Source organism: Rana temporaria, chromosome 9 (assembly GCF_905171775.1).
Source record: "Rana temporaria chromosome 9, aRanTem1.1, whole genome shotgun sequence".
Taxonomy (NCBI): Eukaryota; Metazoa; Chordata; class Amphibia; order Anura; family Ranidae; genus Rana; species Rana temporaria.
Genome location: NC_053497.1, coordinates 7,488,721 through 7,516,074, shown reverse-complemented (window position 1 = coordinate 7,516,074; position 27,354 = coordinate 7,488,721). Strand labels below are relative to the sequence as shown.

At 48.4% G+C, this 27,354-nt stretch overlaps 1 protein-coding gene across 2 annotated transcripts in view; it reads right to left on the bottom strand.

The window, feature by feature from the left end:
* The window catches only part of ASTN2 (astrotactin 2), a 394,891-nt gene extending 368,489 nt beyond the window's left edge, over positions 1-26,402 (bottom strand). For both annotated transcript variants that reach the window (XM_040322749.1, XM_040322750.1), the window contains exon 1: positions 26,036-26,402. In XM_040322749.1, coding sequence (XP_040178683.1) covers positions 26,036-26,390 — 355 coding nt within the window. In that variant the 5' untranslated portion in view covers positions 26,391-26,402. The remainder of the gene's footprint in view (positions 1-26,035) is intronic.
* Positions 26,403-27,354: the final 952 nt, after the last annotated feature.

Here is a 27,354-nt window from a genome sequence, read left to right as displayed (position 1 = left end):
CGGTCCTATTTATTTCGACGTGGACGTAAATGACGTAAATCCCTATTCACGGACGACTTACGCAAACAACGTAAATTTTTCGAATTTCCAAGCGGGAACGGCGACCATACTTCAACATTGGCTACACCACCTAGGGGGGATGCCTATCTTTAGGCGGCCTATCTCTTACGGAAACGGCGTATCTGTACTGCGTCGGCCGGGCGTGCGTTCGTGAATAGGCGTATCTAGTGATTTACATAGTCTACGCCGACCGCAATGGAAGCGCCACCTAGCGGCCAGCCTAAATATTGCACCCTAAGATAGGACGGCGCAAGCCGTCGTATCTTAGATAGGTTTAAGTGTATCTCTGTTTGAGAATACACTTAAACTTAGGTCGGCGTAGATTCCGAGTTAGGTCGGCGTATCTACTGATACTGGGCCATATTCTCAAAGAATTACGCCGGCGTATCAGCAGATACGCCAACGTAAGTCCGATTCTAAGGCCGTCCTATGTTTAAGTGTATTCTCAAACTGAGATACACTTAAACATGCCTAAGATACGACGGCCAGCGCCGTTGTATATTAGGCTGCAATATCTACGCTGACCCTTAGGTGGCGTTTCCTTTGCGGTCAGCGTAGAATATGCAAATGACTAGTCACGCCGATTCACGAACGTACGCGTGCCCGTCGTAGTGTTTTTACGTAGTTTCCTTAAGCGATACACGGCGTAAAGATAAACATGCCCCCTAGGTGGCGTACTCAATGTTAAGTATGGCCGTCGTTCCTGCGTCGCAATTTGAAAATTTAACGTTGTTTGCGTAAGTCGTCTGTGAATGGCGCTGGACGCCATTTACGTTACCGTCAAAACAAATGACGTCCGTGCGACGTCATTTAGCGCAATGTTACCCGACTGAGCATGCGCAGTACGATCGGCGCGGGAGGGCGCCTAATTTAAATGATCTACGCCCCCTAACAGGATCATTTGAATTAGGAGTGCTTCCGCGGGTGGACTTTACGCTAAGCCGCCGCAAGTTTACAGGTAAGTGGTTTGGGAATCAGGCCCTTGCCCGTTAAACTTGCGGCGGAGTAACGTAAACGAGATACGTTACGCCGCCGGATATGTACGAGAATCTGGCCCACTGATATCTACTGATAAGCCGGTCTAACTCTTTGTGAATCTAGCTAAATACATTTTTTTTTGTAGGAGAGGAATACCAGAATTGGCCCAGACTGGAAGTGGTTCATTTTCCTGGCACCTGATTGGGTATTGTTTAAAAAAAAGAAATGTCATCACCTTCACTAAAAATTCACTTTCAAAGTGAACAATCCTTTTTTCCCTTTTCGTAAATCAGCCCCATTGTATCATTTCTGTTGAAGTCGAATTTTGTTCAGACGATGGCGGCGCTCTTCTCGCAATCCAAGTCAAACTTTTCCAACAATCTTTTTAACTTTCAAATGCGACAAACTTTTCCTGGAGACTGAAGACTATTTTACATTTTGTGGAATAATAAAAATGCTGATAGATCGCTCTGACACTCCCGATAATCTCGGTAAAGTGGCGGTGAGATGGATTGTCTCGCTGATGCCGCTATTCAATCCTTTTTAGATGGAAAGTCGTCTGATGCATTGCGGAGAGGACGACCCATAGAACAGAATGGAGACCCTCCCAATGATGTTCTCCCCTAAAGGACAGAAAAAGATCTTCTAGATAATGAAACCTTCTTCTTCTTCTTCTTCTCCTCGATTTACAAAGTCAATGTTGTTCCAAATCACAAAGCTCACAAGAAAACATGGTGTCCCCCCCCCCCCCCTAATAATTTTTGCAACCTGCGGGAGAGAGAAAGGGGAAGAGAGAGAGAGAGATGGGGGGAGAGAGGGGAGGGAGAGGCAGAGGGGGAGAGAAAGAAGGGACAGGGTGAGAAAGGGCAATGGAAAGGGCAGAGGAAGAGAGAGGACAGGGAGAGATGGGGAAAGAGAGGGGCGCAGGGAGAGAGAGTGGGTAGGGATAGAGAGGGAGAGGGCAGGGAGAGAGAGGGGTGGAAAGGACAAAGGGAGAGAGAGGACAGAGGGAGGGGAGAGAGGGCAGGGAGAGAGAGAGAGGGTGGGGAGAGAGAGGAGGAGAGAGAGGGGGAGCAGGGAGAGAGAGGGAGAAGGAAGAGAGAATAGGGGGCAGGGAGAGAGAGATAGAAAGGGCAGGGAGAGAGGGGGGAAGAATATAAATAGAGGGGAGAGAGAGGGGGAGGGAGAGAGAGAGCAGGGATAGAAAGGGGAGGAGAGAGAGGGGACAGGGAGAGAAAGGGAATAGGGAGAGAGAGGGTGCAGAGAGAGAGAGAGACAGAATGGGGGCAGGGAGAGAGTGGGAGTTCGGAGAGAGAGAACGGGGCCCAGGGAGAGAGGGGGCAGAGAAAGAGAAAATTGGGGGCAGGGAGAGTTAGAAAGGGCAGGGAGAGAGGGGGAAAGAAGAGAAAGAGAGGGGAGAGAGAGGGGGAGGGGAGCGGAGAGAGAGAGAGAGAGCAGGGATAGAGAGGGGACAGGGAGAAAGAGAATGGGGCAGGAAGAGTGAGAGGGGGCAGGGAGAGAGAGAGAGATAGAAAGGGCAGGGAGAGAGGGGGAAAGAAGAAAAAGAGGGGGGGAGGGGGAGGGGGGAGAGTGGGGGAAGAAGGGAAAGAGAGGGGAGAGAGAGAAGACAGGGAGAGTGAGAGAGGGCAGGGAGAGAGAGGGGGATAGAAAGGGCAGAGTGAGAGAGAGAGGGGGAGCAAAGAGAGAGAGGGAGTAGGAAAAGAGAGGGGGCAGAGAGAATGGGGGGCAGGGAGAGAGGGGGGGAATAGAAATAGAGGGGAGAGAGGGAAAGGGAGAGAGAGCATGGATAGAGAGGGGAGGATAGAGAGGGGACAGGGAGAGAAAGGGAGCAGGGAGAGAGACAGAATGGGGGGGGGCAGGGAGAGAGTGGGAGTCAGGAGAGAGAGAGGGGCATAGAGAGAGAATAGGGGGCAGGGAGAGAGAGGGAGTAGGGAGAGAGGGGGCAGAGAAAGAGAGAATTGGGGGCAGGGAGAGAGGGATAGAAAGGGCAGGGAGAGAGGGGAAAAGAAGAGAAAGAGAGGGGAGGGGAGAAAGAGAGCAGGGATAGAGAGAGAAGGAGAGAGAGGGGACATGGAGAGAGAGGGGGTGGAGAGAGAGGAGGGATAGAGAGAGAGAGAGAGAGAGAGGGAGAGAGAGTGGGCAGGGAGAATGAGAGGGGGCAGGGAGATAGAGAGATAGAAAGGGCAGGGAGAGAGGGGGAAAGAAGAAAAAGAGGGGAGGGGAGAGAGTGGGGGAAGAAGGGAAAGGGAGGGGAGAGAGAGAAGACAGGGAGAGTGAGAGAGGGCAGGGAGAGAGAGGGGGATAGAAAGGGCAGAGTGTGAGAGAGAGGGCAGAGGGAGAGAAATGGTAGGGAGAGAGGGGGAGAGAGAGGGGGCAGGGAGAGTGAGGGCAGGGAGAGAGAGGGGGATAGAAAGGGCAGAGTGAGAGAGAGAGGGGGAGCAAAGAGAGAGAGGGAGTAGGAAAAGAGAGGGGGCAGAGAGAATGGGGGGCAGGGAGAGAGGGGGGGAATAGAAATAGAGGGGAGAGAGGGAAAGGGAGAGAGAGCATGGATAGAGAGGGGAGGATAGAGAGGGGACAGGGAGAGAAAGGGAGCAGGGAGAGAGACAGAATGGGGGGGGCAGGGAGAGAGTGGGAGTCAGGAGAGAGAGAGGGGCATAGAGAGAGAATAGGGGGCAGGGAGAGAGAGGGAGTAGGGAGAGAGGGGGCAGAGAAAGAGAGAATTGGGGGCAGGGAGAGAGGGATAGAAAGGGCAGGGAGAGAGGGGAAAAGAAGAGAAAGAGAGGGGAGGGGAGAAAGAGAGCAGGGATAGAGAGAGAAGGAGAGAGAGGGGACATGGAGAGAGAGGGGGTGGAGAGAGAGGAGGGATAGAGAGAGAGAGAGAGAGAGAGAGAGAGGGAGAGAGAGTGGGCAGGGAGAATGAGAGGGGGCAGGGAGATAGAGAGATAGAAAGGGCAGGGAGAGAGGGGGAAAGAAGAAAAAGAGGGGAGGGGAGAGAGTGGGGGAAGAAGGGAAAGGGAGGGGAGAGAGAGAAGACAGGGAGAGTGAGAGAGGGCAGGGAGAGAGAGGGGGATAGAAAGGGCAGAGTGTGAGAGAGAGGGCAGAGGGAGAGAAATGGTAGGGAGAGAGGGGGAGAGAGAGGGGGCAGGGAGAGTGAGAGGTGGCAGGGAGAGAGAGAGATAGAAAGGGCAGGGAGAGAGGGGACAGGGAGAGAGAGTGGGCAGAGAGAGAGAATGAGGGGAGGGAGAGAGGAGGGAGGGGAGAGAGAGGGCAGGGAGAGAGAGGGGCTAGAGAAAGAGAGGGGAGAGAGAGAGGACAGGGAGAGTGAAAGAGGGCAGGGAGAGAGAGGGGGAAGAGAAAGAGAGGGGAGAGAGAGAGGACAGGGAGAGTGAAAGAGGGCAGGGAGAGAGAGGGCGATAGAAACGGCAGAGTGAGAGAGAGAGGGCAGAGGGAGAGAAAGTGTAGGGAGAGAGGGGGAGAGAGAGGGCAGGGAGAGAGAGAGATAGGGCGAAGAAGAGAAAGAGAGGGAGAGAGAGAGAGGTAAGAGAGAGAGCAGGGAGGGAGAGAGAGAGTGGGCATGGAGAGGGCATGGAGAGAGGGGAACAGGAAGACAGAGGGAAGGGGACAGTGGAGGGCAGGAAGGCACAGTGAGAGAGAGAGAGAGAGAGGGGGGGGGCATGTAAAAATCAAGCATGTACTTGTAAAAAATCTGATTTTTGCACGAGAATTACTTAGAACTGCCGAACTACGGTATATTAAATTATCCATAGGCACAACACTTTAAACGTCTTTACAGGTTACCAGATTAGTGTTCCATAGAGGTCTAGTGTTAGAATTAGTGCTCTTGCTCTGACGTTCCCGGTGATACCTCACATGTGGGGTGCGATCGCGGTTTACATTTGTGTACAGGACCTGTTTACATTTTTCTACATTATTTTATTATGTATTTTATTCCGATTTTTATTTCGTTTTTTACATCGTCCATTTATTTATTTATCACCTATTTTATAGGGATAAACAAGATACACAAGTTTTCAGGAAAAATTATTTTAAAATGAATTTTAGTGCACACAAAACACAAAATAGTACCCAATCTTTTGGTAAAATATAAAAGAGGACATTGCGTCGAGTAAGCAGATACCAAACATGTCAAGATTTAAAATTGCAAATGCCTGTGAAATGGCGACAAACTAGAGTACCTAAAACTGTCCATAGATGATGCTTTAAAAGGCTTTTTTTTCCTTCAATTTTTTATTTCATTAAGGGGGTCAGATGACACTGTTTCGGGGGGGGGGGTAAAGGAAACTACTGGGGTGAGGAAGGGGGCAGAGGGTACTACAGTGGGGGGGGGCAAAGGACACAGTATTGGGGGGTGAAGGACACGACAGGGTGGGGGGTAGGGTGACCACATTTCCACACTGCCGTTCAGGGACACCCCCCTCACCTTCCCCAAAATAAAGATGAGGGGGGGGGGGGCTTGGGGAAATATAGTCTCGGGGTTGATGGGGAATTAGGCGGCGGGTTCTTTGACAGGTGAATGTGCCACTTTCCACCAAATGCAGTGCCGCCTGCCACCAGATGCAGTACCATTTGTCACCCATAGCCTGCCACCAGATGCAGTGCCGCTTGCCAACCATAGCCTGCCAACAGATCCAGTGCTGCTGTCACTCCCTCTGCATGAGCCACGTGCGTAGAAGGAAAGGAGTGGCGTCACTATCTGGAAAATAAAGATCACACCAGTCCTTGCTGGGTGCCGGAGGAAGAGGTGCCGAGGTGGGTGGGGACAGCAGTGCTGCACTAGGTGCAGGCCTCGCTCCCGGTCTCACTGTCTGAGAGAAAATTGTCACTGGTTGCAAGATGCCAGGCAGCGCCGGCCCTAGCAACTAGTCCCGGAAATGTAGTTACTCGTTATTAGGGGGTGGCTGTGTCCTCTATTTCATTCTGGGACACTGTATTGTCCCGGAATGAAGGTGCCCGGGACCCAGGACAGACATGTCAATTAAGGGACAGTCCCGGGCAATCCGGGACACGTGGGCACCCTAGTGGGGGGGTTAATGTGAAGGGAGCAGAGGACATTGCGTTGGGGGGTTACATAGCACTACTGTGGGGGGAGGGGGGAAGAAGACACTACAGTGGGGGGTACAGGACTCTACTGTGGGGGAAGGGTTGATGTGAAGGGGGCAAAGGACACAGTATTGGGGGGTACAGGACATTACTGTGGTGGGCAGAGGACACTACTGTGGGGGAAGGGTTGATGAGAAGGGGGCAGAGGACACAGTATTGGGGGGTTACAGAGCACTACTGTGGGGGGAGGGGGGGAAGAGGACACTACAGGGCAGAGGACACAGTATTGGGGGGTTACAGGACTCTACTGTGGGGAAAGGATTGATGTGAAGGAGCAGAGGACACAGTATTGGGGGGTGCAGGACACTACAGGGTGGGGGGGGGCAGAGGATGCTGCGTTGGGGGGTTACAGAACACTACTGTGGGGGGAGAGGGGCAGAGGGATCAATTGGGGGGGGTAATTTGTAGGGGCCAGAGGACACAGCATTGAAGGGGAAAAAACACTACTATGGGGGAGGGGGGGTGATGTGAAGGGGGCAGATGACACAGCATTGGGGGGGGGTGATGTGAAGGGGCAGAGGGCACTGCATCGGGGCAGTACAGAACATTACTGTGGGGGGGACAGAAGACACTGCTATAGGGACATAGGGGGGGGGGGGTGATGTGAAGGGGGCAGAGAACACAGCATTGGCAGGTACAGAACACTACTACAGGGGGAAGAGGGACAGAGGACACTACAATGGGGGGGGGGAGTAATGTGAAGGGGCGGAGGACACAGCATTGGGGGTGGTACAGGACACTACTGTGCCGGGAGAGGGAAAAGGGACACCACAATGTGAAGGGGGTAAAAGACACCGCATTGGGGGCAGAGGACACAACAGTGGGGGGGGGGGGGTTATGTGAAGGGGCAGAGGACACAGCATTGGGGGGCAGAGGACACAACAGTGGGGGGGGGGGGTAATGTGAAGGGGGCAGAGGACACAGCATTGGGGGGGTCTGAAGGGGCAGAGGACACAACAGTGGGGGGGTGGTGTGAAGGGGGCAGAGGACACAACAGTGGGGGGGGGGTGATGTGAAGGGGGCAGAGGACACAACAGTGGGGGGGGGGGGGGTGATGTGAAGGGGCAGAGGACACAACAGTGGGGGGGTGATGTGAAGGGGGCAGAGGACACAACAGTGGGAGGGTGATGTGAAGGGGGCAGAGGACACAGCATTGACAGTGGGGGGTGATGTGAAGGGGGTAGAGGACACAACAGTGGGGGGGGGGTGATGTGAAGGGTGCAGAGGACACAACAGTGGGGGGGTGGTGTGAAGGGGGCAGAGGACACAACAGTGGGGGGGGGGGTGATGTGAAAGGGCAGGGGACACAACAGTGGGGGGGGGGGTGATGTGAAGGGGGCAGAGGACACAACAGTGGGGGGGGGTGATGTGAAGGGGGCAGAGGACACAACAGTGTGGGGGGTGATGTGAAGGGGGTAGAGGACACAACAGTGGGGGGGGGTGATGTGAAGAGGGCAGAGGACACAACAGTGGGGGGGGGTGATGTGAAGGGTGCAGAGGACACAACAGTGTGGGGGGGGTGATGTGAAGGGTGCAGAGGACACAACAGTGGGGGGGGGGGGTGATGTGAAAGGGCAGGGGACACAACAGTGGGGGGGGGTGATGTGAAGGGGGCAGAGGACACAACAGTGTGGGGGGTGATGTGAAGGGGGTAGAGGACACAACAGTGGGGGGGTGATGTGAAGGGGGCAGAGGACACAACAGTGTGGGGGGTGATGTGAAGGGGGTAGAGGACACAACAGTGGGGGGGGTGATGTGAAGGGGGTAGAGGACACAACAGTGGGGGGGGTGATGTGAAGGGGGTAGAGGACACAACAGTGGGGGGGGGTGATGTGAAGGGGGCAGAGGACACAACAGTGTGGGGGGTGATGTGAAGGGGGTAGAGGACACAACAGTGGGGGGGGTGATGTGAAGGGGGCAGAGGACACAACAGTGGGGGGGGGGTGATGTGAAGGGGGCAGAGGACACAACAGTGGGGGGGGGTGATGTGAAAGGGCAGGGGACACAACAGTGGGGGGGGGTGATGTGAAGGGGGCAGAGGACACAACAGTGGGGGGGGGGTGATGTGAAAGGGCAGAGGACACAACAGTGGGGGGGGGTGATGTGAAGGGGCAGAGGACACAACAGTGGGGGGCAAAGGACACAACAGTTGGGGGGGGTGATGTGTAGGATGGCAGAGGACACAGATTAGGGGGGTAAAGGACACTACAGTGGGGGGGTGTGATGTGAAGGGGGCAGAGGACATTGTGTTTGGAGGGTACAGAACACTACTGTGGGGGCAGAGAACACTACAATGGTGGGGGTGATGTGAAGGGGCAGAGGACATTGCACTGGGGGGGTACAGTACACTACTGTGGGGAGAGGACCCTACAGTGGGGGGGGGGGGGGGGGTTGTGATGTGAAGGGGGGCAGAGAACACAGCCTTGGGGGGTACAAGACATTACTGTGGGAGTACAGAGGACACTGTTATGGGGGGGCAGAGGACCCTACATTGGAGGGGGGGTGTGATGTGAAGGAGGCAGGGGACACTGCGTTGGGGGGGTACAGAACACTACTGTGGGGGAAGGGTGCTGATCCAGGGGCCCCTCTGCTGCAGGGTAGACTCACTACCCACTAAGCCACCGTGCCGCCCATAGAGAAGCTCAGTACTATGCTGACCCCCACCGTCTACGCCTTGGCCGTCCTCTCCTGCTCTGCCCCCCGTCCCCCGTCCTAGAAATGTATCTCCCTCTTATAAATGATATTTCCGTCTGCCGCCTCGTCTGGCGCTCCGGTAATTGGAGCCTCGGCGACGTACTAAAAAGGAGCAATCGGCGTCCAATTATAGAGCAATCAATCACTTTGGCGATAATCGTTTCAAATGCTAAATATCTGACTTCTTATTCAGATCTGTCACCTTCTCCCGATAATAAAGCGTTCATCATCCCTGAACAACCAATCACACGTCTTCTTAAAAAAAAGAAAAAAAAAAGAAGAAGAACAGATAGAAAAAAAAAAAGAGACAATGCAAGGCCGGTGATTGGGTGGAACGTCCTTGTAGATGGGATTTGTCCTTCACATCTCTGTATGGTGGAGGATCCCATCTACAGATCTGTCCATAACAACGACCCAATGATAAGTGACCGCAGGTAAGTCTTCAGATCGGCGGCTGGATTAGCAATATTGGGGTAGATTCAGGTACATTTGCGCATTTATTACGGAGGAGCAGCGCACCGTTTTGCCGCTGCGCCTCCGTAAATTACCTGCGCTACGCTCAATTCACGGAGCAGTAGCTCCATAAATTGCGTGTGCGCACCGGAAAACTGCCCGGCGTAAGCTTGCGCAATTTAAATGATCCCATAGGGGGCGTGGATCATTTAAATTAGGCGCGTTCCCGTGACGAGTGCGCATGCTCCGTCGGGAAGCTTTCCCGACGTGCATTGCGGTAAATGACGTCGCAAGTACGTCATTTGCTTCAGAGCGAACGTGAATGGCGTCCAGCGCCATTCACGATTCACTTACGCAAACGACGTAAATTTTTCAAAAACGCGACGCGGGAACGACGGGTATACGTAGCATTGGCTGCCCCTGCTAATAGCATGGGCAGCCTTACGCAAAAAACGACGTACGCAAACGATGTAAACTGCGTACGCAGGGCGCGCGTACGGTTGTGAATCGGCGTTAGTATGCAATTTGCATACTCTACGCTGACCACAACGGGAACGCCACATAGCGGCCTGCGTAAGAATGCAGCCTACGATACGACGGCATAAGGAGCCTTATGCCAGTCATATCTTAGGCTGCGGTCGACGTATCGAGGTTCCTGAATCAGGAGCATTCGATACGCCGGCGCAAGTAAGCAATTGCGCTGCGTAACTATGGTTACGCAGACGCAATTGCTTATTGAATCTACCCCAATTATTGTTACAAAGTATCAGGAACGTGAAACGGATCAACCATCTCTGGCACAGCCCTCCCCCCTTCCCCTCCCGATCTTCTCTACTGAAACTCGGGAACTAATTAAGAGCTTTGCGTCCATCAATAACAACCTCCGATCAATCGCTCTGACCAGGAGACCAATCACTGGGGGGCCCTCCACAAGGACCTTGTGATTGGATGCACCCTCAATAAATGACGCTCCAGTACATATTACATTTTTTTTATTTAAACGCGGACCTTCCTCCCCATCCTCACACTGTTATACCGCGTACACACGCTAGGAGTTTCCGACAACAAATGTTCGACGACACAAAAATTTGAGAGCTGGTTCTCAAAATTTTGCGACAACAAAACTTGTTGTTGGAAATTCCCGACCGCGTGTGCGCAATTTCCGACGCACAAAATTCCACGCATGCTCGGAATCGAGCAGAAGAGCCGCACTGGCTATTGAACCTTTGAATTTTGTTCACAATTTTGACACATTTTTGGGACCATTGTCATTTTCACAGCAAAAAATGCATTTAAAATACATTGGGCCAGATTCTCAAAGGCGTTACGACGGCGCAACACCATTAGCGCCGTCGTAACTCCTCATCTGGCCCCGGGTATCTATGCGACTGATTCTTAGAATCAGTTGCGCATAGATACCCATTAGATCTGACATGCGTAAGGCTGTTACGCTGTCAGATCTTAAAAGTAATTTTTTTTCCCGCCGCTAGGTGTCGCATCGTCGTTTTCCCCGTCGTCTATGCAAATGAGGTAAGTACGCGAGATTCCTGAACCTACGCGCGTCCGATGCTGAGAATTTACGTCGTTTCCGTAGCGTACGCGACGCGTAAGGTTGCCCCTGCTATTAGCAGGGGCAACCAATGTTAACTATGGCCGTCGTTCCCGCGTCGAAGTTTAAAAAAAATACGTTGTTTGCGTAAGACGTCCGTGAATGGCGCTGGACGCCATTTACCTAAACGTCTAAGCAAATGACGTCGGGGCGACGTCATTTAGCGCAATGCACGTCGGGTAATTTACCCGACGGAGCATGCGCAGTACGCTCGGCGCGGGAGCGCGCCCAATTTAAATGGTGCCCGCCCAAGTTTACAGGTAAGTGTTCTGAGAATCAGGATGTAAACCTGTAAACCTGCGGCGGTGTAGCGTACAGCACATACATTACGCTGCCCAGGAGCAACGTTAATGTATGAGAATCTGGCCCATTGTTTACTATGAAAATGGCAATTGCAGTTTGGGAGTTAACCACAAGGGGGCGCTGATGGGGTTATGTGTGACCTCATCTGTGTAATTCGAAAAATTTGTAAATTTCGGAAATTCAAACATTTCGTAAATTCTAAAATCCATGGGCTGTGATCGGTCCTGTCTGTACCATGTGATTGCTGTGACCAATCACAGCTAGCAACATAATTGTATACAATGAACTGCATGAATCAAAGCCCTTCATTGTTTGCAATTGTCATGTGATCTGCTATGATTGGTCACAGCGATCGCATGGTACCAGCATCTGGCCGATACACTGATCAGTCATCGGGTATGTCCGATGGTCACCTTCGATGACCCCCAAATCACTGCAGGACATAGGAGCCCTGAGGAAGGAACCACATGCGAGGGGAAGACATTGTCATCCAGAGGGGAATATAATGCCTGTTGGTTGCCAAACGAATGGCCTCTCAACCACTTAAGACCCGGACCTTTAGGCAGCTAAAGGACCCGGACAGTTTTTGCGATTCGGCACCGCGTCGCTTTAACTGACAATTGCGCGGTCGTGCGACGTGGCTCCCAAACAAAATTGGCGTCCTTTTTCTTCCCACAAATAGAGCTTTCTTTTGGTGGTATTTGATCACCTCTGCGGTTTTTATTTTTTGCGCTATAAACAAAAATAGAGCGACAATTTTGAAAAAAAATCAATATTTTTTACTTTTTGCTGTAATAAATATCCCCCAAAAAATATATAAAAAAAAATGTCCTCAGTTTAGGCCGATACGTATTCTTCTACATATTTTTGGTAAAAAAAATAGCAATAAGCGTTTATCGGTTGGTTTGCGCAAAATTTATAGCGTTTACAAAATAGGGAATAGTTTAATTGCATTTTTATTATTATTTTTTTTTTTACTACTAATGGCGGTGATCAGCGATTTTTTTCGTGACTGTGACATTATGGCGGACACTTCGGACAATTTTGACACATTTTTGGGACCATTGTCATTTTCACAGCAAAAAATGCATTTAAAATGCACTGATTACTGTGAAAATGACAATGGCAGTTTGGGAGTTAACCACAAGGGGGCGCTGATGGGGTTATGTGTGACCTCATCTGTGTTTCTAACTGTAGGGGTGTGTGGCTGTAGGTGTGACGTCATCGATTGTGATTCCCTATATCAGGGAACACACGATCAATGACGCCGCCACAGTGAAGAACGGGGAAACAACGTAAAAACTTTACTTCCACCCATAGCTCTTAAAGGGCCATTTTTTTCAATTGACAACATTTTTTTTTAAATTATTTTTATTGCATTTTAGTGTAAATATGAGATCTGAGGTCTTTTGATCTCATATTTAAGAGGACCTGTCGTGCTTTTTTCCAATGACAAGGGATGTTTACATTCCTTGTCATAGGAATAAAAGTGACCCAATTTTTTGTTTATTTTTTAAAAATAAAGTAAAATAAATAACAGAAACACTTTGGGCCAGATTCAAAAAGAGCTACGACGACGTATCTCCTGATACGCCGTCATATATCTGAGTTCCGCCGGTCGTATCTATGCGCCTGATTCAGAGAATAGATATCCCTAAGATCCGCCAGGTGTAAGTGTTTTACACCGTCGGATCTAAGGCCCCGTACACACGATAGAATCCATCTGCAGATAAATCCCAGCAAATGGGTTTCAGCGGATAGATCCTATGGTGTGTACACTCCAGCGGATCTGTTTCCGCGGATATTTCTCCCCTGGGATGGATTCCAGCAGATCGAATATTTGCTGACATGCCAAACAAATCTATCCGCTGGAATCCATCCCAACGGATGGATCCGCTGGTCTGTATAGACTCACCGGATCCATCCGTCCGAAGGGATCCCCCGCATGCGTCGTAATGATTCGACGCATGCGTGGAATTCCTTATATGACAGCGTCGCGCACATCGCCGCGTCATAATCGCGGCGACGGCGCGACACGTCATCGCCAGAGGATTTCGGCGCGGATTTCAATGCGATGGTGTGTACACGCCATCGCATAGAAATCCGCGGAAATCCTCAAGAGGATTTATCCGTGGAAACGGTCCGCTGGACCGTATCCGCGGATAAATTCTCCCGTGTGTATGGGGCCTTAGGCTGCAATTCCAGGCTGGCCGCTAGGTGGCGCTTCCTTATTTTTACGCGAGGAATATGCAAATGAGAATTTACACCAATTCAGAAACGAACGACCGCCCGGCTTTTTTCAGCGTATAGTTACCCCTGCTATATGAGGCGTAGCTAATGTTAAGTATGGCCGTCGTTCCAGCGCCGAGTTTTGAAATTTCACGTCGTTTGCGTAAGTCGTTCGCGAATACGGCTGGACGTAATTTACGTTCACGTCGAAACCAATGACGTCCTTGCAACGTCATTTAGAGCAATGCACACTGGGATATTTTACGGACGGCGCATGCGCCGTTCAAACAAAACGTGAAAAACGCGGGGTCAAGACACATTTAGGTAAAACACGCCCCCTACATCCCCATTTGAATTACGCGGCCTTACGCCGCAACACATAAGTTACGCCGCCGTAACTAAGGGTGCAAGTTCTTTCTGAATAAAGAACTCGCGCCCAAAGTTAGAGCGGCGTAATGTATCGGAGATACGTTACGCTGGGCCGGACAGATACGCCATTGTATCTGAATCCGGCCCTTTGTTTTTTTTAAAGCCCCCCGTCCCGACGACCTCGCACGCAGAAGCGAACGCACACGTGAGCAGGGCTCGCATATGAAAACGGTGTTAAAACCACACATGTGAGGTGTCGCCGCGATCGTTAGAGCGAGAGCAATAATTCTAGCCCTGTAACTCAAAACATGCAACCTGTAGAATTTTTTTAAACATCGTCTTTTTGCTAGAAAATTACTTAGCACCCCCAAACATGTATATTTTTTTTCTAACACCTAAAATGAGACTAAAATGGCGGTCATTGCAATACTTTATGTCACACCGTATTTGCGCAGCGAACTTACAAGCACGCTTTTTTGGGAAAAAATATTTTTTTTTTAATAAAAAAAATAAGACAACAGTAAAGTTAGCCTTTTTTTTTTATATATTGTGAAAGATAATGTTACGCCGAGTAAATTGATACCCAACATGTCACGCTTCAAAATTTGCACCCGCTCGTGGAATGGCGTCAAACTTTTGCCCTTGAAAAATCTCCATAGGAAACGTTTAACAAAAATTCTACAGGTTGCCTTTTTTGAGTTACAGAGGGGGTCTAGGGCTAGAATTATTGCTCTCGCACTAATGATCGCGGCGATACCCGACATGTGTGGTTTGAACACCTTTTCATATACGGGCGCTGCTCGCGTATGCGTTCGCTTCTGTGCGCGAGCTCGTCGAGATGGGGCACTTTAAAAAAAAAATTGTTTGTTTTCTTATTTATTTTTATTTACTTTATAATTTTTTACACTGAAATAAAAAATAAATAAAACAATTGATCACTTTTATTCCTATTACAAGGAATGTAAACATCCCTTGTAATAGAAAAAAGCATGACAGGTCCTCTTAAATATGAGATCTGGGGTCAAAAAGACCTCACATCTCATATTTAGACTTAAATGCAAAGCTATGGGGATGGGTGGGGGCAATTTTTCCCTCACTCGCATCCCCAGTCAGCTGCCGAACGGACCCGATCGCCTCCGCCGCTACCGACGGCTCCGATAAGCGGCGGAGGGCGCGGGAGAGCGGCGGGAGCCTTCTCCCGCCACCGATAACGGCGATCTTGCGGCGAATTCGCCGCGGAGACCGCCGTTATCGTGTACAGGACCGCCCACTGAAGAGATGGATATCTCGGTTGTGGCAGCAGCTGCTGCCGTTACCGAGATATCCATCTTTAAAAAGAGGACGTCTTTTTGACATGGGGCGGGGGTCAAGAGGTTAAGAGCTATGGGCGGAAGTGACGTTTTGACGTCACTTCCGCCCTGCTATGGTATGGAGACGGGTCGGGGTCATCTTCCCCCTCACTCATATTCATACCCAGCTAGGAAGAGGACACGATCGCCTCCGCCGCTACCGACATCTCCGGTAAGCGGCGGAGGGCGCAGGAGAGCACCAGTAGGGGGGCCTCTCCCGCCGCCGATAACGGTGAACTTGCGGCAAATCCTCTGCATTATCCCATTATCGTTAACCGGACCACCGCCTGAAGAGATGGATACCTTGGTTATGGCAGCTAGCTGCTGCCATTACTGAGATGTCCCTCTTCAAAGTGCCGACGTATATAGTCGTGCGGCGGCCGGTAAGTGGTTCAAGTCTATAGGGGTCAAAATGCATGTCTCTAACCCAAAAGAAGTTCAGGCACTTATTGGAGCGATGAGCTTCAAGCGACACAACAGGTGTGAGTGGGTGGCCTGGAAATCTCATTGTCCGGCACTGAAGCTTTTCTGGTGACGCTTTAACCACTTAAGGACCCCGTCACGCCGATATACGTCAGCAGAATGGCACAGCTGGGCACATCCACGTACATGGCTCTTTAAGCCCAGTCGTGGGGTCGTGCGCGTGCACGTGACCCGGTCCGAAGCACCTTGGCAGCGGGACTCGCGGAACCGATCGCCACTGGAGTCCCGCGATCGGTCCCCGGAGCTGAAGAACGGGGAGAGCTGTGTGTAAACACACCTTCCCTGTTCTTCACTGTGGCGCCGTCATCGATCGTGTCATCCCTTTTATAGGGAAACACAATCAATGACGTCACACCTACAGCCACACCCCCCTACAGTTAGAAACACAAATGAGGTCACACATAACCCCTTCAGCGCCCCCTAGTGGTTAACTCCCAAACTGCAATTGTCATTTTCACAGTAATCAATGCGTTTTTAATGCATTTTTTGCTGTGAAAATGACATTGGTCCCAAAAATGTGTCAAAATTGTCCGAAGCGTCCGCCATAATGTCGCAGTCACAAAAACAAAATCGCTGATCGCCGCCATTAGTAGTAAAAAAAAAAAAAATGCAATAAAACTATCCCCTTTTTTGTAAACGCTATAAATTTTGCGCAAACCAATCGATAAACACTTATTGCGATTTTTTTTTACCAAAAATAGGTAGAAGAATACGTATCGGCCTAAACTGAGGGAAAAAAAATAATGTTTTATATATTTTTGGGGGATATTTATTATAGAAAAAAGTAAAAAATATTGAATTTTTTTCGAAAGTGTCGCTTAATTTTTGTTTATAGCGCAAAAAATAAAAACCGCAGAGGTGATCAAATACCACCAAAAGAAAGCTCTATTTGTGGGGAAAAAAGGACGCCAATTTTGTTTGGGAGCCACGTCGCACGACCGCGCAATTGTCAGTTAAAGCGACGCAGTGCCGAATCGAAAAAACTGTCCGGGTCCTTTAGCTGCCTAAAGGTCCGGGTCTTAAGTGGTTAAATTTCTCAGGTACGGATGACACCCAACACATTTAACATGCGCTTTCTCAAAAACACTGCACTGGCCCTATAAAGTACTCAACGTTCCCCTGGAAGGTCAGATTTCCCTTTCAATGTCTTCTTTAAAAGGAGATACAGTAGAACCTCGGTTTAAGAGTGACTTGGTTTCAGAACGTTTTGATTTGCGAGCAACTTTTCTTTTTTTCTTAATTCTGACTCGGTTTGTGAGTGTTGACTCGCAAGACGGGGAGAATTCAAGCTAAATAGGCCTGCAGTACCTAATTTGGCCTGAGGTACAGAGACACAGGAGCCAAGAAATGCCGAACATTATCCTGCAGTACCTAATTTGGCCTGAGGTACGGGGGCACAGGAGCCGAGAAATGCTGAACATTAGCCCAATTTGGCCTGAGGTACGGGGGCACAGGAGCCAAGAAATGCCGAACATTAGCCCAATTTGGCCTGAGGTACGGGGGCACAGGAGCCGAGAAATGCCAAACATTAGTCCAATTTGGCCTGAGGTACGGGGGCGCATGAGCCGAGAAAAGCTGAATATTGGCCTGCAGTACCTCATTTGCCCTGAGGTACGGGGGCACAGAAAACGAGCCGAAGTGTCCTTGGGCCTTTTTGGTCGTTTTTGGCGCTCTTTGGTGCCCCCCCACCTCTGGCCGTATTCGGTATTGCATTCCATTGAAGTCAATGCGGAACAAATTGTTTTAGTTTCCATTGACTTCAATGGGAAAACTTGCTTTGATATGCAAGTACTTTGGATTACAAGCATACTCCTGGAACGGATTATGCTCCTAATCCGAGGTTCAACTGTACTTAGTTACACTCGGCAGCCAACTCCCAACGCATTTAACATGCGATTTCCCATAGTGTACTGCACTGGTCCTATAGGGTACTGAATGTTTCCTAGGAAAGTCAGGTTTTATATGTCATAGGGTGATTTATGAAGATGTAGGGTGCTCTGATGTACCAGACAGACCTCGGGTTCTCTTCAAAGGTCTTCTTTTAAAAAATAGATACTCAGTAACCCTCAGCAGTCAACCCTCAAAGCATTTAACATGCTTTTCCCATAATGCACCGCACTGGCCTTACAGGGTACTCAACATTCCCGAGGAAGGTTGGATTTTATACATCATACGGCGATATATGAAGAGGTAGGGGCCTCTAATGTAATAGACTGACTTTGAGTTCTGTTGCAAGTCTTATTTAATGGGAGATACTTAGTAACTAGGGGTGAGCTTTGAGTTCGAGTCGAACTCATGTTTGACTCGAACATTGCCTGTTCGCCTGTTCGGCGAACAGCGAACAAGAGGTGTTCGTGGGAAATTCGAAAAGCCGCGGAACACCATGTTAAAGTCTATGGGAGAAATCTAAAGTGTTAATTTTAAAGACTAATATGCAAGTTATTGTGCTAAAAAGTGTTTGGGGACTCGGGTCCTTCCCCAGGGGACATGTATCAATGCAATAAAAAGTTTTAAAAATGGCCATAATGAACTGTGTGCTCCCGGCAATTCAATGAGAATTCCAGATTCTGATAAGCCCCCCGCCTGCAGACCCCCACAACCACCGGCCAGGGTTGTGGGGATGAGGCCCTTGTCCCCATCAACATGGGGACATCCTCCCCATGTTGAGGGCATGTTGAGGGCATGTGGCCTGGTACGGTTCAGGAGAGGGGGGCGCACTCTGTCCCCCCCCCCTTTTCTGCGGCCGGCCAGGTTAACGTGCTCGGATAAGGGGTCTGGTGTGGATTTTTGGGGGAACTCCACGCCATTTTTAAAAAAAAATTGGGGTGGGGTTCCCCTTAAAATCCACACCAAACCTGAAGGGTCTGGAATGGATATTTGGGGGGAACCCCACATCATTTTTTTTTTAAATTGACAGCGGGGTTCCCCTTAATATCCATATCAGACCTGAAAGGCCTGGTAATTGAATTTGGGGGGACCCCCACGCTTTTTTTTTTTATGAATGAATTCTCTCTGAATTGCCAGAGCCGACAACTCATTATAGCCGCGAGTCCGGTTTTAAATGACTTTTTTTCTTTCAGAAATGACACTTTGTGCAGGGACAGTTCTATGTACTGGAAAAAATGCTCTAATTCGCAGGCATACTTACAGCCCCCCTAGGTACAAAATTTAAAGGAATATTTCACTTTTATTGTTTCACTCTAAGCATGATTAAATTTACTGCTCCCGAAAAAACAGCAGTTTTTAAAACTTTTTTTTGCATTGATACATGTCCCCTGGGGCAGGACCCGGGTCCCCAAACACTTTTTAGGACAATAACTTGCATATTATCCTTTAAAATTAGCACTTTAGATTTCAAATGTTCGAGTCCAGTAGACTTTAACAGGGTTCTAAAGTTCACACGAACATTTGGTGTGTTCGCAGGTTCTGGTGCGAACCGAACAGGGGGGTGTTCGGCTCATCCCTATTAGTAACCCTCCACAGCTAACCTCCAATGCATTTAACATGTGCTTTCCCAGTATGCACTTCACTGACCTAACAAGGTACTCAATGTTCCCAAAGAAGAACAGTGACATGAAGTTGAATAACTTTGGGTGCATTTTTGATTTAATGAAGAGATAGAGAGTAGATGTAATCTACAGATCTTGGGTTCTCTTCAGAGGTCTTCTTTAAAAATAAATACTTAGTAACCCCCAATGTATTTAAAATGTGCTTTGCCATAATGCCCTGCACTGGCCTTATCGGGTACTCCACATTCTCAAGGAAGGTTGGATTTTGTACATGTATAGCAATTTATGAAGAGGTAGGGTGCCCTGATGTAATCGAAGGACCTTGGTTCCAATTCCAAGGTCTTCTTTAATAAGAGATATTTAGTAACCCTCAGCAGCCAACCCCAAACTCACTTAACATGTGCTTTCCCAAAATGCACGGCACTATAGGGTACTCAACGTTTCCAAGGAAGGTCAGACGCTGTCTATCGTACAGCAATTTACAAAGAGGTGGGGCGCTCTGATGTAATAAATGTACCGTGGTTCCTCTTCTAAGGTCTTCTTTCATAAGAGATACTTAGTAAACTTCAGCAGCCAACCCTCAACTCACTAACGTGTGCTTTCCTATAAAGCACCACATTGGCCCTATAGGGTACTCCACGTTCCAGAGGAAGGTTGGATTTTGTACATAGTATGGCAATTTATAAAGAGGTATGGTGCCCTGATGTAATCTACAGACCGTAAGTTACTCTTCAAAGGTCTATTTTAATAAGAAATACTTAGTAATCCTCAGCAGCCAACCCCAATGCAATTTACAATGAGGCAGGGCACTCTGATGTAATATACGGACCTTGGTTTCTCTTCCAAGGTCTTCTTTTATAAGAGATACTTAGTAACCTTCAGCAGCCAACCCCCAACTCACTAATTCATGCTTTCCTATAATACACCATATTTGCCCTATAGGGTACTAATACTTAACCTTCCCAAATTCCATACATAGTATACCAATTTACAAAGAGGTAGGGTCCTTGGATATAATCTACGGACACTGAGTTCCTCTTCCAAGGTCTTCTTCAATAATGGAAATGGTAGGGTTCTCCGATGTAATCTTAGGACCTTAGTTCCTCTTTCAAGGTCTTCTTTATGAAGAGATACTTAGTAACCCTCAGCAGCCAACCCCAATGCATTTACCTGCGCTTACCCATAATGCACTGAACTAACCCTATAGGGAACTCAATGTTCCCAAGGAAGGAAGGCGATGTGATGTTGAATAACTTTGGGTTTGTTTGTCTACAGAGGTAGAGCACTCTGATGTAATTGGTGGACATTGTTTCCTTTTCCAAGGTCTTCTTTAATAAGAGATACTTAACCCTCAGAAGCCAACCCCCAACTCATTTGCCATATGCTTTCCTATAATGCACCGCATTATACTCAATGTTTCCAAGAAAGATAGGACTTTGTCCATCATACGGCAATTTACAAAGAGGTAGGGCACTCTGATTTAATCCATGGACCTTGGGTTCTCTTCCAAGGTCTTCTTTAATAAGAGATACCTAAAATCCCTCAGCAGCCAACCCCAATACATTTACCTGCACTTTCCCATAATGCACTGCACTGACCCTATAGGGAATTTGTCGTTTCCAAGGAAGAACGGTAATGTGATGCTGAATAACTTTAGGCACATTTGTCTACATCATATGGGGATTTACAAAGAGTTAGAGCACTCTGATATCATTGATGGATCGTTGTTCCTCTTCCAAGGTCTTCTTTATTAAGAAATACTTAGTAACCCTCAGCAGCCAACCTCCAAACTCATTTACCACGTGCTTTCCCATCATGCACCGCACTGGCTCTATAAGGCACTCAACAATCCCAAGAACGGTCCGACTTTGTACATCATACAGCAATTTACGAAGAGGTAGGGTGCTCAGATCTAATCTACGGACCTTCCAAGACCTTTGTACCTTCCAAGGTCTTCTTTAAAAAGAGATACTTAGTAACCCTCAGCAACCAACCCCCAAATCACTAAACATGCGTTTTCACAAGTAAGGTCTGACTTTGTCCATCACATGGCAATTTACGAAGAGGTAGGGCGCTCTGATGTAAGCTATGGACCTTGGGTTCTCCTCCAAGGTCTTCTTAAATAACAGATATTTACTAACCCTCAACAACCAACCCCCAACTCCCTTAACATGCGTTTTCACATGATTGCACTGCACTGGCCCTACAGGGTACTCAACATTCCCAAGTAAGATCTGACTTTGTCCATCGTAGGCTATTTACGAAGAGGCGCTATGATCTATTACTAATCTATGGACCTTGGGTTCTCTTTTAAGGTGTTCTTTAACCACTTAAGACCCGGACCAAAATGCAGGCAAAGGACCAGGCCCCTTTTTGCGATTCGGCACTGCGTCGCTTTAACTGACAATTGCGCGGTCGTGCGACGTGGCTCCCAAACAAAATTGGCGTCCTTTTTTTCCCATAAATAGAGCTTTCTTTTGATGGTATTTGATCACCTCTGCGGTTTTTATTTTTTGCGCTATAAACAAAAATACAGCGACAATTTTGAAAAAAATGCAATATTTTTTACTTGTAGCTATAATAAATATCCCCCAAAAATATATAAAAAAAGATTTTTTTCCTCAGTTTAGGCCGATACGTATTATTCTACATATTTTTGGTAAAAAAGAATCGCAATAAGCGTTTATCGATTGGTTTGCGCAAAATTTATAGCGTTTACAAAATAGGGGATAGTTTTATTGCATTTTAATTTTTTTTATTTTTTTTTACTACTAATGGCGGCGATCAGCGGTTTTTTTCGTGACTGCGACATTATGGCGGACACTTCGGACAATTTTGACACATTTTTGGGACCATTGTCATTTTCACAGCAAAAAAATGCATTAAAAATGCATTGTTTACTGTGAAAATGACAATTGCAGTTTGGGAGTTAACCACTAGGGGGCGCTGAAGGGGTTAAGTGTGACCTCATCTGTGTTACTAAATGTAGGGGGGTGTGGCTGTAGGTCTGACGTCATTGATTGTGTTTCCCTATAAAAGGGAACACACGACCGATGACGGCGCCACAGTGAAGAACGGGGAAGGTGTGTTTACACACAGCTCTCCCCGTTCTTCAGCTCCAGGGACCGATCGCGGGACTCCAGCGGCGATCGGGTCCGCGAGTCCCGCGCCCGTGGTCACGGAGCTTCGGACCAGGTCGCGCGCCCGCGACCCACGGCTGGGCATTTAACAACCACGTACAGGTACGTGATTGTGCCCAGCAGTGCCATTCTGCCAACGTATATCGGCTTTAGGCGGTCCTTAAGTGGTTAATAAGAGATACTTAGCAACTCTCAGCAGCCAACCCCCAACTAATTTACCATGTGCTTTCCCATCATGCACCGCATTGGATCTACGGGGTACTCAACATTCCCAAGAAAGTTTGTACTTTGTCCATTGTATGTCAATTTAGGAAGAAGAATTAGGGCGCTCTGATCTAATCTATGGACCTTGGGTTCTCTTGCAAGGTCTGCTTTAACCACTTCAATACTGTTGATATACAGCACTGATGGGCACTCATAGGTGGCACTGATGGGCATTCATAGGCGGCACTGATGGGCACTCATAGGTGGCACGTATAGGTGGCACTGATAGGCAGCACTGATCTGAGGCACTGGCAGGCAGCACTAATGGGTACAGAGTGCCATCCCTAATGAGCAATGATTGCCATCCCTGGTGGGCTTTAGTGGGCCTACCTGGGGGTCATGGGTGGGCATCCCTGGTGGCCATGGGTGGGCATCCCTTGTGGTCCTGGGTGGGCATCCTCGGGGGGGGGCTCCACTGATAATCAATCAGTGCCGACCCCCCTGTCAGGAGAGCAGCCGATCGGCTCTCCTCTACTCACGTTTTTCCTGTTTACACTGTGATCAGCTGTGATTGGACACAGCCGATCACATGGTAAAGAGCCCCCGTCAGAGGCTCTTCACCTTAATCAGACTGACACACCACACCACCGATCACCACGCTGCGTGCCCGTGCGGGTGTGAAATCATGGCTTATCCTGCTGGACGTCATATGACGCCCACTCAGGATAACAGAACTACTTTCTGGCCCTCGTGTTGCTATATGGTGGGCATGAAGTGTTTAAAAAATAGATACTTAGTAACCCTCAGCAATCAACCCCCAACTCACTGAAAATGTGTTTTCACATAATGCACCACACTGGCCCTATAGGGTACTCAACATTCCCAAGAAAGGTTGGACTTTGTCCATCGTACGGCAATTTAGGAAGAGGTTGGGCGTTTGGATCTAATCTTTGAACCTTGGGTTCTCCGCCAAGGTCTTATTTAATAAGGATACATAATAACTCTCAGCAACCAACTCCCCTATTACTAAACATGCGTTTCCACATAATGCATGGCACTGTCCCTACAGGGTACTCAATGTTCCCAAGTAAGGTCCGACTTTGTCCATCATATGGCAATTTACGAAGAGGTAGGGCGCTCTGATGTAATCTACGGACCTTGCGTTCTCCTCCAAAGTCTTCTTTAATAAGAGATGCTTAGTAACCCTCAGCAACTAACCCACAACTCACCTAACATGCGTTTTCATATGAATGCACCGCACTGGCCCTACAGGGTACTCAACGTTCCCAAGTAAGTTCTGGATTTGTCCATCGTATGGCAATTTACAAAGAGGCGCTCTTATCGAATCAAAGGACCTTGGGTTCTCCTCCAAGGTCTTCTTTAATAAGAGATACATAGTAACCCTCAGCAACCAACCCCCATTTTACTAAACATGTGTTTTCACATAATGCACGGCACTGGCCCTATAGGATACTCAACGTTCCCAAGAAAGGTCTGACTTTATCCATCATAAAGCAATTTACGAAGAGGTAGGGCGCTCTGATGTAATAATCTACGAACCTTGGGTTCTCCTCCAAGGTCTTCTTTAATAAGAGATACTTGGAAACACTCAGCAACCAACCCCCAACTCACCTAACATGCGTTTTCATATGAATGCACCGCACTGGCCCTACAGGGTACTCAACGTTCCCAAGTAAGTTCTGGATTTGTCCATCGTATGGCAATTAACAAAGAGACGCTCTTATCTAATCAACGGACCTTGGGTTCTCCTCCAAGGTCTTCTTTAATAAGAGATACATAGTAACCCGCAGCAACCAACCCCCATTTTACTAAACATGCGTTTTCACATAATGCACGGCACTGGCCCTACAAGGTACTCAACGTTCCCAAGTAAGGTCCGACTTTATCCATCATACGGCAATTTACGAGGAGGTAGGGCACTGTGATGTAATCTACGAACCTTGGGTTCTCCTCCAAGGTCTTCTTTAATAAGAGATACTTGGAAACACTCAGCAACCAACCCCCAACTCACCTAACATGCGTTTTCACATGAATGCACCGCACTGGTCCTACAAGGTACTCAACGTTCCCAAGTAAGGTGTAAACTTGTCCAGCGTACGGTAATTTACGAAGAGGCACTATGATCTAATCAACGGACCTTGGGTTCTCCTCCAAGGTCTTCTTTAATAAAAGATACTTAGTAACCATCAGCAACCAACCCCCAAATGACTAAACATGCGCTTTCACATAATGCCCGGCACTGGCCCTATAGGGTACTCAATGTTCCCATGTAAGGTCTGATTTTGTCCATCACATGGCAATTTACGAAGAGGTAGGGCGCTCTGATGTCATCTACGAACCTTGGGTTCTCCTCCAAGGTCTTCTTTAATAAGAGATACTTGGAAACACTCAGCAACCAACCCCCAACTCACCTAACATGCGTTTTCACATGAATGCACCGCACTGGCCCGACAAGGTACTCAACGTTCCCAAGTAAGGTGTAAACTTGTCCAGCGCACGGTAATTTACGAAGAGGCACTATGATCTAATCAACGGACCTTGGGTTCTCCTCCAAGGTCTTCTTTAATAAAAGATACTTAGTAACCATCAGCAACCAACCCCCAAATGACTAAACATGCGCTTTCACATAATGCCTGGCACTGGCCCTATAGGGTACTCAACGTTCCCAAGTAAGATCTGACTTTGTACATCATACAGCAATTTACGAAGAGGTAGGGCGCTCTGATGTAATCTACGAACCTTGGGTTCTCCTCCAAGGTCTTCTTTAATAAGAGATACTTGGAAACACTCAGCAACCAACCCCCAACTCACCTAACATGCGTTTTCACATGAATGCACCGCACTGGCCCTACAAGGTATTCAACGTTCATAAGTAAGGTGTGAACTTGTCCAGCGTACGGTAATTTACGAAGGGGCACTATGATCTAATCAACGGACCTTGGGTTCTCCTCCAAGGTCTTCTTTAATAAAATATACTTAGTAACCATCAGTAACCAACCCCCAAATGACTAAACATGCGCTTTCACATAATGCCCGGCACTGGCCCTATAGGGTACTCAACGTTCCCAAGTAAGATCTGACTTTGCAATTTACGAAGAGGTAGGGCGCTCTGATGTAAGCTATGGACCTTGGGTTCTCCTCCAAGGTCTTCTTAAATAACAGATATTTAGTAACCCTCAACAACCAACCCCCAACTCCCTTAACATGCGTGTTCACATGATTGCACCGCACTGGCCCTACAAGGTACTCAACGTTCCCAAGTAAGGTCTGAATTTGTCCAACGTACGGTAATTTACGAAGAGGCGCTCTTATCTAATCAACACACCTTGGGTTCTCCTCCAAGGTCTTCTTTAATAATAAGATACTTAATAACCCCCAGCAGCCAATCAGAATGCAGCTCTGTCAGTATCTTTTGGTTGCCATGGGTGACCGGTACCCAGACTGGATGTGATGAGGATGCTTCCCCCCTCCCCCTCGGTTCCCGGTCCTCACCCAGGGTGAAGTAGGGCGGCTCGGTGTTGTGCAGGTCATCCCTCACGGACACGCTCCCTGGCGCCTCACTGTGGATGTGGAGAGGAAGACGGGAATCCCCGGGATGGAGGGAGGACACGGCGCCGCTCCAGCTCAGCTCCCGCTCCCTCAGTGCCGGCAGTGTGGACACGGTGACCGTCTTCACTAGACACCCCGCCGGGGCGGACGAGGAGCCGGCCATGGACACTGGAATCAGGAGGCTCAGCAGGCGGAGGAGCCCGAGCATGGCGCCGCTCGGACGGACGGACTGAGATCGGAGCGGCCGGTATAAGGACAGCCTGTGTGCCGCCCGCTCCTCTACAGGCATCCCCGGCATCCCCGCGGAGGTGCGGGCTCCGCCCTCCCGCTGTCCTATAGCAGAGCCGGCATCCCTGCGGATGTGCGAGCTCCACCCTACGCCCCGCCCTCTAGGAGAACGAGCATCCTCAGAGTCCCCGCGGATGTGCCAGCTGTCAGCCCCGGATCATCCAATACACAATATATTCCCCAATCACTAAAATCTCAAATTTGTCATTTCAAAGTCATTTTTAATTTTTTAAAAAAAATTCTCATCTTTGTCATTTTCATTAATAAAAAATAAAATAAAAAAAATAAACTCATATTTACCTAAATAAATATTAATAATAAAAAAAAGAACATTCACTAAGATATCCTATATGCCATGTCATTGCTTAAAAAAAAATCATTTTCATTTTAAATAATAAATAAAACAAATCTCATCTTTGTCATTTTTATTATTAAAGAAAAGCTCTGAACTCTTATTTCTGTCTTTAAACTTAAAAAAAAAAAAACAATTTCTAAGATCTCATATTTGTCATTTCATTATTAAAACACTAAACACTTATATCTGTCGTTAACAATAAAAATTAAATAAAAACAACAATCACCTTGTGAAAAAAAAACAAAGCAAAACAACAATCACTAAAGTATCCTATGTGTCATTTCAAAAGTCATTTTCAATATTAAAAAAAAATATTTTCATTGTATATAATAAAAAATAAAGCTCTACAAACTTGTATTTGTCATTTTCATTATTTGAAAAAAGTCACAAAATTAAATCTCCATCAATGAGCCTTCCCTCCTCACCCACCTCCATCAATGAGTCTTCCCCCCCCCCCTCACCTCCATCAATGAGCCTTCCCTCTCCCCACTCCATCAATGAGCCTTCCCTCCCCACTCCATCAATGAGCCTTCCCTCCCCACTCCATCAATGAGCCTTCCCTCCCCACCTCCATCAATGAGCCTTCCCTCCCAACCTCCATCAATGAGCTTTCCCTCCC